The sequence below is a fragment of the Mesoplodon mirus genome (genome assembly GCF_964341445.2).
Source record: "Mesoplodon mirus genome assembly, chromosome: 2".
Taxonomy (NCBI): Eukaryota; Metazoa; Chordata; class Mammalia; order Artiodactyla; family Ziphiidae; genus Mesoplodon; species Mesoplodon mirus.
Window position 1 is genome coordinate 218,747,477 of NC_138977.1, and position 12,682 is coordinate 218,760,158.

Consider the following 12,682-nt stretch of genomic DNA (forward strand, 5'->3'; position numbering starts at 1 on the left):
GAGACCAGCTAACAAGTAACTGCCTGAACATTGAAAACACAGCTCTCTAGATCATCCTTTGTTTTGACCACCTTCCTGGGTGGAGGCGGGGGAAGCCTGCTGGTCACACTGGAAATATATTAAGGCCATGTCTTCTGATATCCATTCCCAGAGGTTTCTTTCAGCTGGATTAAAGCCTCCAGCTCCAGGGCAAGCCCAAGGTTGTGGCCCCCAGCATTCATGCTCTTCCCATCTACCAGAGCAGAGAGTTTAAGCTTCACACCAGGCCTCAGAGTCTGAGTGTAGCCCATTCCAACTAAACTATAGAGTTGCTGACTTCTGCAGAAATGGAGGCAGTGAGATCCAGACGATATTTAGCTGCAATGCCAAAGCGAGTGCAGTTGGTCCCTGATGTCCAAGCAAGGTTTACTGAAGTGTCAAGATCTTCACATACTGTTTGATAAACTGATCCTCCAAATTCTGTCCCATCACTGACCTTAGTGTGTAGCCGGAAGTCCCCAGTCCTGTAGCCCACTGCAAGGGTTATTCCTTGTCAGCTTTGACCTGGCACTATCAAAGGTCATCTGGTACCCAGCAAGCCAGCCCTCATAACCAAAGACGGCTGAACCATGGATTGCAGGTCCAGCAAAATCAAAGTCAACACCACAACCAAGGTTTATACATTCCCTCTTGTAAGAAGACTTGATTTTACCCCTTTTCTTTCCTGTGTTTGGTGAAAAGGTGGTATCAAATGTCACAGTTTCAAACCTTGACAAATCTGGTCTTCCAAGAGCAATTTCAGAGTATTATCAGTGTTGCACTTTTCTGTGAAAGTCAGACCACACTCACACCATTTATATTTGGGTCTCCAAGGTCCCGGTAACTTTACCAGCGTCTGCATTAGATGAATCAGATGTTGAGAATTCCACGCCACTGCATGACTTTGTTTTCACATCCAGTTTCACCAACCCAAAACCAAATCCTTGGTTAAAAATATCTCTGGCAGCTTTGCCAAGGTCAGCATATGATGGAGGAATACACACTGGCCGTGGGCAGTTCTGTCCATAGGTCGCTATGGAGAGGCCAAGGGGAGAGGTGATCCGGCGGTCTCCTGGGGGGGAAGGGGAGGTGCCGCTGCCGCCCCGCTAGCAGCTGAGGCCGCTCGGCTCGCTCGGGGTCCGGCTACAGCTCTGAAGTGGTTTCTATCATTGTTAACGTCGAAAAGGAGAGGTTGCATCTGATTAAGTTTTTAAAAAGCATCAATACTCCCTCTTCTGGCCTTAGGGCTATACCAACAGAAATTCTCACCACTGCTCACACCAAGAAGAATATAAGTGCCTATAGCTACTATAAATTTGCAACTAACATTCTGTGAAACCAATTATGATTTTTGTAATTTCAGGGGAAAACCCAAGATGTACTGCACACACACCGTACTCACAGAGAGGATAGCTTTACAAGGAAACTAAGGGGTGCATCAAGGAACAGAGGAGGACGTTTCAGTGGAAACATCCCAGCCACATGTGCTTTCTGTTATATTCAGGTTATGTTCTTTGATACCCAACAGTGAGAAATTTAATAGCACTGGTAAAAACTCAAGTGAAAAAACCTCAACTGAATACGCAAGCTCAGCATTATAAACAAAACACTTTGACTATAACCACAAATCAACACTAAAACAAATTCTCTAAGTATTTTATTTATCATTGAAGAAAAAACACAGCAGCAAGTTCTGTGTTGGCTTCAGTAAGACCAAATAGTTAATCTTTAACATAGCTACTACACTCCAAAATTGAAGTCAACACAGTCATTACTACAAATTACTTGGTGAAAGAATCTATCCTGAAGAGAAAGGAAATTAGGAAAAACAATTTAAACAATTCCTCCAAACCACACATTTATAAATATTGTCATATTTAAAATGCTTGAAAGGCATGAATTCTCCATAAATGGAAAAGCGGTTTGCTATTGGCAACAGAAAAAACTCAGCAACAGTTTACCAAATGCTTTAAAATTTAAAAGCTGTTATCTGTTTTGGATTCACACTTTAGCAGTATTTTTGTCATTACAATAATGACTGCAAATTGGTTTATACTCACCTTCTCTCAAGTAAAATCTACCGAAAATTCCTCTGTATCCGGTGTGTGTAATGTTTACCGCACTTACAGTAAACCTAAAAACTTTCTAAATTTAGTAAATAGTAAATACCTCAGAATACCTAGAGGTACGTCTCACCCGCTAGTGGTGTGAGAATTGTTTCAGCTCTCTGCTTTAGCGTCTCCAAATACATTTTCTATAACAGAATCTTACTTCATTCCAAATCAATATCAGGTATTTGGAAATCAAAAGAAAAAAGATCAGTTCTATACCAAGATACAGGTGTTACTGAATACCTGAAGAATTCCCATTTTAAATTTATTTTTTATTTTTTCTTTTTTGTAAACAAATGATTGATGAAACAATGCAACACCTCAAATTCCAAAAAATGGCATGGTTTTCCAACCTTCTGTGGACACGGTGCATGATCAACCTATTACATAGGATTAATACAAGTTCATGCTTTTTGTGTTATGGTGAGACATTAAAGAGTCCAATTTAGATTGGTTGAAGCACAAGTATAATAATTCCTTGAATGTGATCAAACCTATGTAAAGATACGAGTCTGAGTCCATTATCTTGAGACTTAACGTCGTACTGTGGTCCACCCATCTTCATCTGTCTCATTTTTAGTGCGACGAAGAGATTCCCTATCTTTCTCAGCTCTCCATGAGGTCTTCTCTTTTTCACCTTCTCTGTCTCGGTCTCGGTCTCTTTCTCGATCTCTTGAAAGAGCTGCAGGAGGAACACGACGAGGGGCATCCCGCTCTTCTGCCCGGTCATCTTTCCTGTCATCAGCACGTCTCCAAGAACTTACTTTTAATTTAAAAAACAGGAGAGAATAAATGTGTACTGTAAGCTATTAGCTCAGACGAAACAGAACTGAAGCAAAAGGAAATGCCTCAAATTACTCGGAAATCCTGCACTGAAGATACTGATAGAGAATCTTCATTTAAAAAAAACAAAAAACAAAAAACAATTGGGCTTCCCTGGTGGCTCAGTGGTTGAGAGTCCACCTGCCGATGCAGGGGACGCGGGTTCGTGCCCCGGTCTGGGAGGATCCCACGTGCCGTGGAGCAGCTGGGCCCGTGGGCCATGGCCGCTGGGCCTGCGCGTCCGGAGCCTGTGCTCCGCAGCGGGGAGAGGCCACAACGGTGAGAGGCCCGCGTACCGCAAAAAAAAAAAAAAAAAAAAAACAATAAAAGCTTAATACACTTTAATCATTTTGATACAATTTCTGAAAAGCCTTTAAAACAATACATAGACTTAGAAATATAAGTTTGCAAGCAAGAAGAAATCACCGGCCTGGGAAGCGTCCTAATTTTTTTTTTTTAATTTAGGATAAGGTGACAAAAATCTGGCTGAATAAAAATTTTTTAAAGGATTTTTGGCTCCTGTTGAAGAAGATTTAACAGCAAATAAATGAAACAATATATTTCATTACGGCTATCAAAGAAGAAATACCCTTACAATCTGGTTGTAACAAACCAAATAGTAAAAGCTTGTGAGGCAACTACTTAAGTGCTACGGTCATTTTAAACAAAGCATTTTTTACTAAAGCTTCCATTGTTACAATTCCAGAGAAAGAATGTTTTACACTTTGTGCTTATCTACCAGGACCTTACTTTTTTCCTTCTTTACATAAAATAAACTTTTTGTAAAATCAATATAGGTATTGCTTACTACACCACTGAATTAGTCTAATACTATACTTTGAATTTAAAGATGAGCTAAACTTCACAAAGCAACCAGTGCGTAAGTTTGTGAGAACTTTGAACTCTAAATGAAATAAAAGATCTACCTGTCCATCTTGCTTTTGGTGTTCATACAAATTTAAGGCATAGCAAAACCCCGAATTTCCTCATGTATTATGGCTCTGCAGGGTTCAGCGGTCATACAGAAAGAACATCTCTACCTTCCTCACGCTCTGGTCTGAGAGGAGGTCCTCTTCGGTCTCTGTCATCCCGTCTTTCTCTCAGATCACGGCGCTCATCTCTCTCACGACGGCGGTCATCCCGATCCCTATCGTCACGACGACCTGCATCTCTCCAGCTTGAAGATTCCTCAGCTGGTCCTCTTCTCCAGCCAGCTTCATCCCTGTAGCCATTCAAAATGACACGTTGAGTTCTGTCATTAGACTCTACGGGTTAATTTTAAGTGAATATATCACATCCAAGTTAGCAAATAGTAACAGGAATAAAGTTTAAACTCGTGACTTGACCTCAAACTGACGCCTCAGGCATGGAGGTCAAATGAGAACCCCTGGCTCTGCACTGTCCCAACACAGCAGTCATTACTCATTCCAAATGCTCCACAGTCAAATGTGACTGCTGGTTACCAGATGAACATTACACACACAGGACATTTTCATCCTTGCAGGAAACTGTACTGAACTGTACTGGTCTAGATTAGTACAAAGCCACTTTGACCAGAGGAAGTAAGCTCGAATTCTTACTACTAAATAAAAGTAAAGAGGCTTTTAATAATTTAAAGGCAATAAACTGACCTCAACCACAAGGGAAAAGCAATTGGCAGTGAAGAACCTCGACTGGTTCCACTGCCATAGAGCTACACAGCCCACAGCCAGCCACACAGCTCCAGCCTCCATGTCCTCACTCTGTAGAGAGGGAACTGGTTCAATTAAGATGACCTCTGATTGTTTTCAAATCTACACTATGATTCTACTAGATAAACTGGGGGGCGTGCAGGGGATGAGCACCGTTTTTCAAAACTAGTTGGGAATGCACAAGGGAACATTAAAAGCATCCTAACTGTAATGCCACAGACACTGCTTTTCAATTAGAGTATCAAACCTCGGCCGTCTGAAGCGGTCCTCTCGATCCCCATCTCTCTCTCTGTCCCTCTCCCTCTCTCTGTCTCTTTCTCTCTCCGGGTCCCTGTCGTTCTCATCGCGATCTTGAATATCTCGGTCTCTCTCTTTTTCCCTGTCCCATTCACGGTCTTCTGATGGTCTCGATTCTCGAGGTGGACCCCAACTCTCTTCTCTGGCTTTTTCTTTCTCTCTCCATCCACCTATGTTTTTTAAAAAGAAAAAAAAATTTCCACTCAGGAAACAGATTGGCAGCCATAAATCTTGATGTTAATCCATCACCATTACAAATGCTAATTAAGACACTCTACCTCATTTTAAAAAAACCAACTAAATTCATTTACCTCATTTCATGGAACCACCAACTCCTATTTATGACTACCTATTATTGTTTTTCTAACATATAGGAACTTTTATAGCCTGGGATAAATGTTCCATATGCAGAGATTTCAGGTAAAAAAATCTGTTCTGACGGTAAAGACAACTCATTTAAGCAGAAAACTCAAAGAGTGAGGGGTAGGATCTAGATCTCTGAGAGGCAGAACCCCAATTACTAGTTCATTTATACCTTGCAACATCCTCAAAACCTTTCTAAGTAAAGACTCTTTCCTTTCACATTCATGCCCCCCCACCATTTACCACCCGTAAAAAGTCCTGAAATAAGGATAAATCCTGTCGCCCTGCTCAGTATCTCACACTCAGCCATGGGATGTCCGAATCTAGAAACAATATATACGTGTACACACACATATGCACACATGCACTAAAAGAAACCAAAGGAAGCAGAGATTTCAATGAAAATGTATTACAGCTGCAAGGCTAATAATTATTATCGTCACTAACATTTATATTATGTGTGCCACAGAACTAGTCTAAAGCCTCTGCCTGTATTAACTCATTCAATCCTACCCGCAGTGCCGAGCTCAGTAGATTATTCCATACTTGCTAATTTGCTACTTGCTAAAATCTATAATCCCAAACTTAACACCCCAGCACTTGTACAAGTCACTCGCAGACACACACAGGGTGGCGGAATATTTGAGTCGCCTGACGGGCCTGTTCTCAGCTGAGGTCAAACAAGACAATGCTGTCTTCTTGCTGCAGCTCTCCTACTTGAAGCAAGAAGCCTTTTGGTGATCTAGTTAGTGCCACATTTTCACATTTTTGTGCTTTTTGTTGGTGATTTCAGTTCTTAAGTGCGTCACCTGCCCTACGCCCCAGCAGTCCCAAGCACAAGAAAGCAATGGATATGCCTTAGGGAAAAAATAAATGTGTTAGGTAAGCTTCTTTCAGGAATGAGTTACAGTGCTGTTGCCCGTTAAGTTCAATGCTAATGAATCAATAACATACATTAAATAAAGTGTCTTTAAACAGAAAAATAAAACAAGGTTATGTCTTGACTGGTTGAAAAACTGACCAGAGGGCTCACAGAAACCTAACCTGGTGCTTCCCTTAAGAGCAACGGTTCAGTATTCACTGACTTTATATTACATAACTATCATGAATTAACGAGAATCTACTATACTGTTATCCCCATTTTACATAAGGCACAGAAAAGTTAGGTGGCTTTCTGAAAGTCACAAAGCTTCACAGTGCAATGAAGTGAGAAGAAACACAAGTATGCCACAGAAACCACTAAGGATAAAGGGCAGGAAGCTGCTCAAATTTGCATTTAGAACAAATTACAATGGTCACTGAAAAGATGTAAGAAAAAGGATGAAAGAGCAAAGAACTCCCATCTTACACAATTAGATGGACAGTGGTGGCCCTGAAGTAAGAGAGAGAGAGAGAGAGAGAGAGAGAGGGAGAGGGAGAGAGAGAGAGAGTGTGTGTGTGTGTGTGTGTGTGTGTGTGTGTGTGTGTATTGGAGAAGGGGGGGGTTCAGTTTTGATGGGTTGAGTTGGAAGTGTCAGTAACACTTACAGGTGCAATATAAAGTTGGAAACACAGGTCTGAAGGTAAGGGGAGAAGTCATCTGGAGAAGACAGTAACACAAGTCACAGGCCTGCATACATTACTCAACAATAATAAAAAGGGGCTTCCGTGGTGGCGCAGTGGTTGAGAGTCCACCTGCCGATGCAGGGGACACAGGTTCGTGCCCCGGTCCGGGAAGATCCCACGTGCCGCGGAGTGGCTGGGCCCGTGAGCCATGGCCGCTGAGCCTGCGCGACCGGAGCCTGTGCTCCGCAACAGAAGAGGCCGCAACGGTGAGAGGCCCGTGCACCACAAAAAAAAAAAGAAAAAAAGAATAATAAAAAGTATGAAAGGATGAGCAGGCCTAAGACTGACGAAGTAAAGCAATGGGCTCCTCTCATGAACATAATCCCACGGTTGGCAAAAGTACACACAAATGTTTAGTTAAGTATATTTTGTTTTTCATTATTTACATGAGGAGGCTAGTCCAGGACAGAACCTGAAGAACACCGATACTTAGGGGAGGGTACAGAAGGAAGGGCCCTCAAAGAAGCAGTCAACAAGGAAGAAGGAAAACAAAGTGCATATATCACTAAAGCAGAAAAGGGGGTGAAGCTACTTGTTTTGGTGTGAAGGATCTCAGAGGCAAGCTTTTGACATAAAAGTCACTGCAGAAATATTCAAGGAAAGATAAAAGACCAGTCTATCTAAAAATAGTAGTAATATAGCCCAACCTCCATCATAAATCTGTTAAAATTTCACTTTTTTCAGTTGAAAAGAACACTTCTTATGTAACAATCAAACTGTAATTTGTCACCTGAGATCTGAGCTCCTTGTTTGAAATAACTTGCCATCCTCTACAGAACAGTGGAGGTTAGCTGGTGTAGAATTTCATGTTGTATGTGCAAACACATCAAGCAGATTACATCTATAAAGCATCCAATCTGGTTTCTTGAATACCAGAATTTTACCTGGTTTGACAAATGGTCTCCAGGGACCAGGTCTTGAGTCATCACCCCTTCTGGGAATCCGATCGTCATCAGCCCGTCTTGAGACCCGATCATCATCAGTGTTTCTCCAAGGCGCCCTGTCATCATCTGCACCGCGCCTGGAAAACCTGTCATCATCTACACCGCGCCTGGAAAATCGATCATCGTCGGTATTCCGCCAAGGTCCTCGATCGTCCTCCAGCCCACGCCTGGGACCCCGGTCATCATCCACGCCCCGCCTGGGACGATCGTCATCGGCGTTCCGCCAGGATGACCTCTCCTCCTCCGCACCTCCTCGGCGCAGCCCCCGGTCCTCATCCAGCCCACGCCTGGGTCCTCTGTCCTCATCGGCTGTGCGCCAGCCTCCCCTGTCCTCATCCGGTCCTCGTCTAGGTGGTCTGTCATCATCCGCCTGACGCCAGGTACCCCTGTCTTCATCGCCAATTCGTCTGGGAGGCCTGTCGTCATCTGCATTACGCCAAGAAGGCCGGTCATCGTCTGCCCCTCGGCGAGAGAACCGATCTTCATCAGGGCCGCGTCGTGGGCCTCTGTCGTCATCCATGCCACGCCGGGGAACCCGATCATCGTCTGGTCTAAGAGAGGACTCTCTCTCTTCATCATCCCCCAAACGCCTCGGTCGATCTTCCTCTCTTCTTTGAGGCCTCTCTTCATCCCGCCCTTCTCCACGTCTCCACTCCCTACAGAGTAACAAGCCAAACATCTTTAAGAGTAAATTTTCTTAAAAGCAGGTGATCTTTTTGGGAGTGATGTTACTGACTTCTAAAAATCACTTCAGTCTGAATTCGTTAATCCTACTCCTAAAAGAGTATGTTCCACTAAAAAACACCACAAAATCCAAAATCTTACCATCAACAATTAATTAAACCAATAAGCAGACAAGTGCCTTTAAAAGGTATCTGCACTTTATGAGGAATACCTTAGCAATTTCTAAATCTATTACTACAAGCTTTCAAAACGATGGGAAAAATGTTATGCAACTGTTCATTCTTACTCTAACCTCAATACTATTAGTTTAGGGAATTAAAAAAAAAAAAAAAACTGAAGCACATATTTCCCAAGATATTTGTTAGTCAGTAATTACAGCAGCAAGGAAGCAAACATTTCAGTAATAGACATGCGCGCAATTCTTCATGACTCCCTTTTCCCCACCCCTACAAAATGAACCAAATGAGAAAAACACTGATACGGTATTAACAGGATCTATGATTTGTTGGTACTATTCTCCTTAACTCTACTTACTTCTCTGGTGGGCCTCTTCTCCACTCAGAATCTACTTCAGGTGCTTTTCTCCATGTGCCTTCTGGATCTCTCTCTCCCCAACGAGAGTCCTGCATTGAGCAAAGTTAATGAGAGACACTACATTAGCAACACTACTGATCAACATATAAACTGAGCAGGAATCTCAAAGCGATGAAAAGAATAAGTGAAACATTAAAAGAGATGGACTGTGAAAGGCCAGAAGAAAAGGAGAAAAAACTTCCCTAAGTTGAGGAAATTCTATCTGCTCTAAGCAAATTGAATCCTGACTGACAGGGCACACATGCCAAAACAGGTGGATAACAGACCATATGTTCAGAGCTTCCAAGGAATAAAGCAGACTATCTACAAAAGTAACAAGACCAAGACTATTATCAAGAACCCTCCTCCCATTATGTACTAGGACAGTGAGCACAGGTCTCTAAACTTCTGGAGGAGGATGACTTTGAACTGGCCAAACCAATGAACCATTATTCAACTGAGAGAGAAAAACAAAACCTCTTTTGAGACATACACAAAAATACTTGATAAAATATACACTATACAAAACAAAAAAACTTATCTGCAAAGGGGAAGAGGTGATAAACAGTGTAAACATATTTTTAACTAAATCATGTTGCCAACAAGGTTGTAAAACTGTTAAATGATTTCTATATAGAGATTAGCATTGTTTTAATGCACTGGAGGCAATAAAACTTGAGGTGTGCTCAAAATTTTGTTTTGTTCTGAAGAGAGGGAAGAGTTCTCAAAATTTACAGCCTGCAAGTTTAGACTTTGAAAAGAATAGATGGTAATCACTAAAAGAATAGAGAAAAGCACAACAAATGAGCTGAGAAAACTTCTGAAGTTTGGCTTAAAGAAAGGAAGGGGTGAGTGGCAGGGACATGGAAGCAAATAAAAAACACCAAACCAAATGTCAGGAATAAAGCCGCATATACTAGTTACCATGTTAAACATTAACAGATAACTAAAGACTCTCCAACTGAAAGGGAAGAGGGGGGCCCACAAACATAAACAACAACAAAAAAGGATGAACACAGAATTTCAAAAACTAATGAAAAGAATTAGAAACCCACAACCACGGGTGATTTACCTCATCTACTTCAGAAGATGAAGCAAATTAACAGGATGCAGCAAATCAAACACTGCAACTCTGATTTCACACATACAGCACTTTGTGCCCAACAGAAAAAGAATACTCATAATACAGAAATTAGCAACAAGAGTAACAAAACTAAAAATCTATCTATATATTATAAAACAAATTGAAGGCTACATAGGTAACTAGTAGCAGGTCCTCCAGTAAAGTTAAGCATTTGATACAAGTGGGGCACAGATACCTCCAGCTACTCACCTCTAACCTTAAAAAATAAGCAGTATTTTAAAGGGCAGCATGGACACATCCCAGGAAAAACAAAGAGCATGCAGGCAGATGTCACAGACACGGTAAAGCATAAAACTAGCTCAGAATAGCTAAAGTACATAGTGACGAAGAAGAATATGGTGATAGATGAAGCTAATGAAAAAAGCAATAAACATAAAAGGCCCTGACTGCTAAGGCATGTTTTTTACCTTTGGCTCTAAGCAACGAGTACCACTCAAAGGAAGGTTTGAAACCAAGAGCAGGGCTACCAACCAAATATGCATTATGCAAAAACCAAGCAGGCCACTGTATAGAGGAAGATCTGAAGCTGGGGAAGATTACAATCAGGGAAAATAGTTAAGACAACTAAGTAATACAGGAAAAAGAAACAATCTGAATTAAGGCAGGAGCACAGGGACAGAATGGAGAGGGAGGGGTTCAAAACACTGTGGTTAGGTAGGTCCAATGCCACCACCAGAAGAGGGGATTAAAGAGATACCCCCCCTTTACACAAGATAAAGTGAGAAACACAGGTCAGTTCTGGACATGAATGCATATTAAAAATAAACATTTAGACCAGCATTCGAATCACCTGGTACTCTTGTTAAAATGCAGACTCTGAATCAGAAGATTTGGCATTGGGCCTGAGATTCTGCATTTCTACCAAGCTCCTAACGGGATACTGAATACTGCTGGTCCCCCAGATTCATCTTTGAGTACCCTCATATCATCCTCCTAATTCACAGTAACTCCTTTCAAGGAAGCAAAACAGTCCCTCTTCCACACGACTGTGTTACTTTTTGTCAAATACTTAAGTTTCATGGGGTTAGTTCTTACTGAATTAAGTATTCTAAACTGAAGTCTATTATAAAATCCAAACTTTGCTAAGACAACTTTAATCCCCTCCCCACTGCCCCTAGGAACCTTCTGTCTTTGGGAAGACAAAGCAATACCAGACTTAAAAAGAAACGTGAATAATGTGATTTAAAACACCAAGCCCAGACACCGACACGTGCATTGACCAAATGCATCATGCAAGAGACCTGGCTGGTAAACACACATCACATAAAAACAAAGTGATGTCTATACTTACCTTTCTAGAAAGTGAATCATCACCAAGTCTTCTCTCCTCCTCTCTACGACGTTCCCTTTCTTCAATTTCCAACTCCCTTTGACGTTTTTTCCTTTCAACCTCTTCTAATTTCTTTACCCGCTCCTGATATTCTCGAAGCTCCTCCTCACGTTTCGCCCGTTCAGCACGCTCTCTCTCTTCCCGCTCTGTACAACGTATCAGGTTATAAAGTGTGCCTCCTACCTGCACGCTTCCCCTAGTGCTAGGTCTACTTCTCTGGTATTAAAGAGGCAGCATAATGTAGAAGGAAATTCTTTTTCAGAATTTTAAGGGTTTACAATCAGCTAAACTTGAATATCAGAAATATTCAAGAAAACAAGTATTATGCCACTCAACACAACTAAAGGAGAATCCCTCCCCCAACTCCTGAGCATCTGGGATGCCAGATAAAGGATCAGCTGAGAGACTTCATCTGGCATGTGTTGCTCAATAAATGTTAACACTATATAGACTACAGTGATAAAAAGTAAAAAGGCAGAATTTTCAAAAGAACACCAAAAACGTGGAAATAAGCTGGCAGAGGACCTAACACCCTCACAGATAACAAACTGCAGAAAACTACAAGCTGGGTTGTCAGAACCTGAGAACTAGTTAGTTGCAGTTACAGTTAAGAAGGGCTTCGGTGGCGCAGTGGTTGGGGGTCCGCCTGCCGATGCAGGGGACACGGGTTTGTGCCGCGGTCCGGGAAGATCCCACATGCCGCGGAGTGGCTGGGCCCGTGAGCCATGGCCGCTGAGCCTGCGCGTCCAGAGCCTGTGCTCTGCAACGGGAGAGGCCACAGCAGTGAGAGGCCCACGTACCGCAAAAAAAAAAAAAAGCCAATCATCTTGGTTCCACATTCCTCTATCTTCTAAGTAAGACTGTACAAACTGGACCTATCACCAACCTTACCACATACCTCCAGTCTGTCTACATAGTTACCTTTTAGCATTTTTTCTTCTGCCCTCCTCTGCTCTTCCTCTTCCTTTTCTCTATAGTAGGTTATTCTTCGTTCTTCTTTACGTTGTCTTTTACGTTCTTCCAAACGATTATGCCTTTCTTCTGCTAATCGCTCTTCAAACTGTTTAAGTTTTTCCTGTAATTGAATGGTTACCAAAAAA

At 42.0% G+C, this 12,682-nt stretch overlaps 1 protein-coding gene and 1 pseudogene across 2 annotated transcripts in view; both read right to left on the reverse strand.

Moving 5' to 3' along the window:
* Positions 1-29: 29 nt before the first annotated feature.
* On the reverse strand, positions 30-764 carry LOC309816669 (non-selective voltage-gated ion channel VDAC2-like; annotated as a pseudogene). The gene has a single exon. The product of its transcript is annotated as a non-selective voltage-gated ion channel VDAC2-like (transcript).
* Positions 765-1,658: 894 nt separating this feature from the next.
* EIF3A (eukaryotic translation initiation factor 3 subunit A) overlaps positions 1,659-12,682 on the reverse strand; it is a 32,993-nt gene continuing 21,969 nt past the window's right edge. Inside the window, exons 16-22 of the mRNA XM_082644437.1 lie at positions 12,504-12,657; positions 11,544-11,728; positions 9,070-9,158; positions 7,792-8,507; positions 4,890-5,109; positions 3,992-4,173; positions 1,659-2,892 (exon numbers count right to left, since the gene is read on the reverse strand). Of these exons, the coding sequence (XP_082500563.1) occupies positions 2,663-2,892; positions 3,992-4,173; positions 4,890-5,109; positions 7,792-8,507; positions 9,070-9,158; positions 11,544-11,728; positions 12,504-12,657 (1,776 nt within the window). The 3' untranslated portion in view covers positions 1,659-2,662. The remainder of the gene's footprint in view (positions 2,893-3,991; positions 4,174-4,889; positions 5,110-7,791; positions 8,508-9,069; positions 9,159-11,543; positions 11,729-12,503; positions 12,658-12,682) is intronic.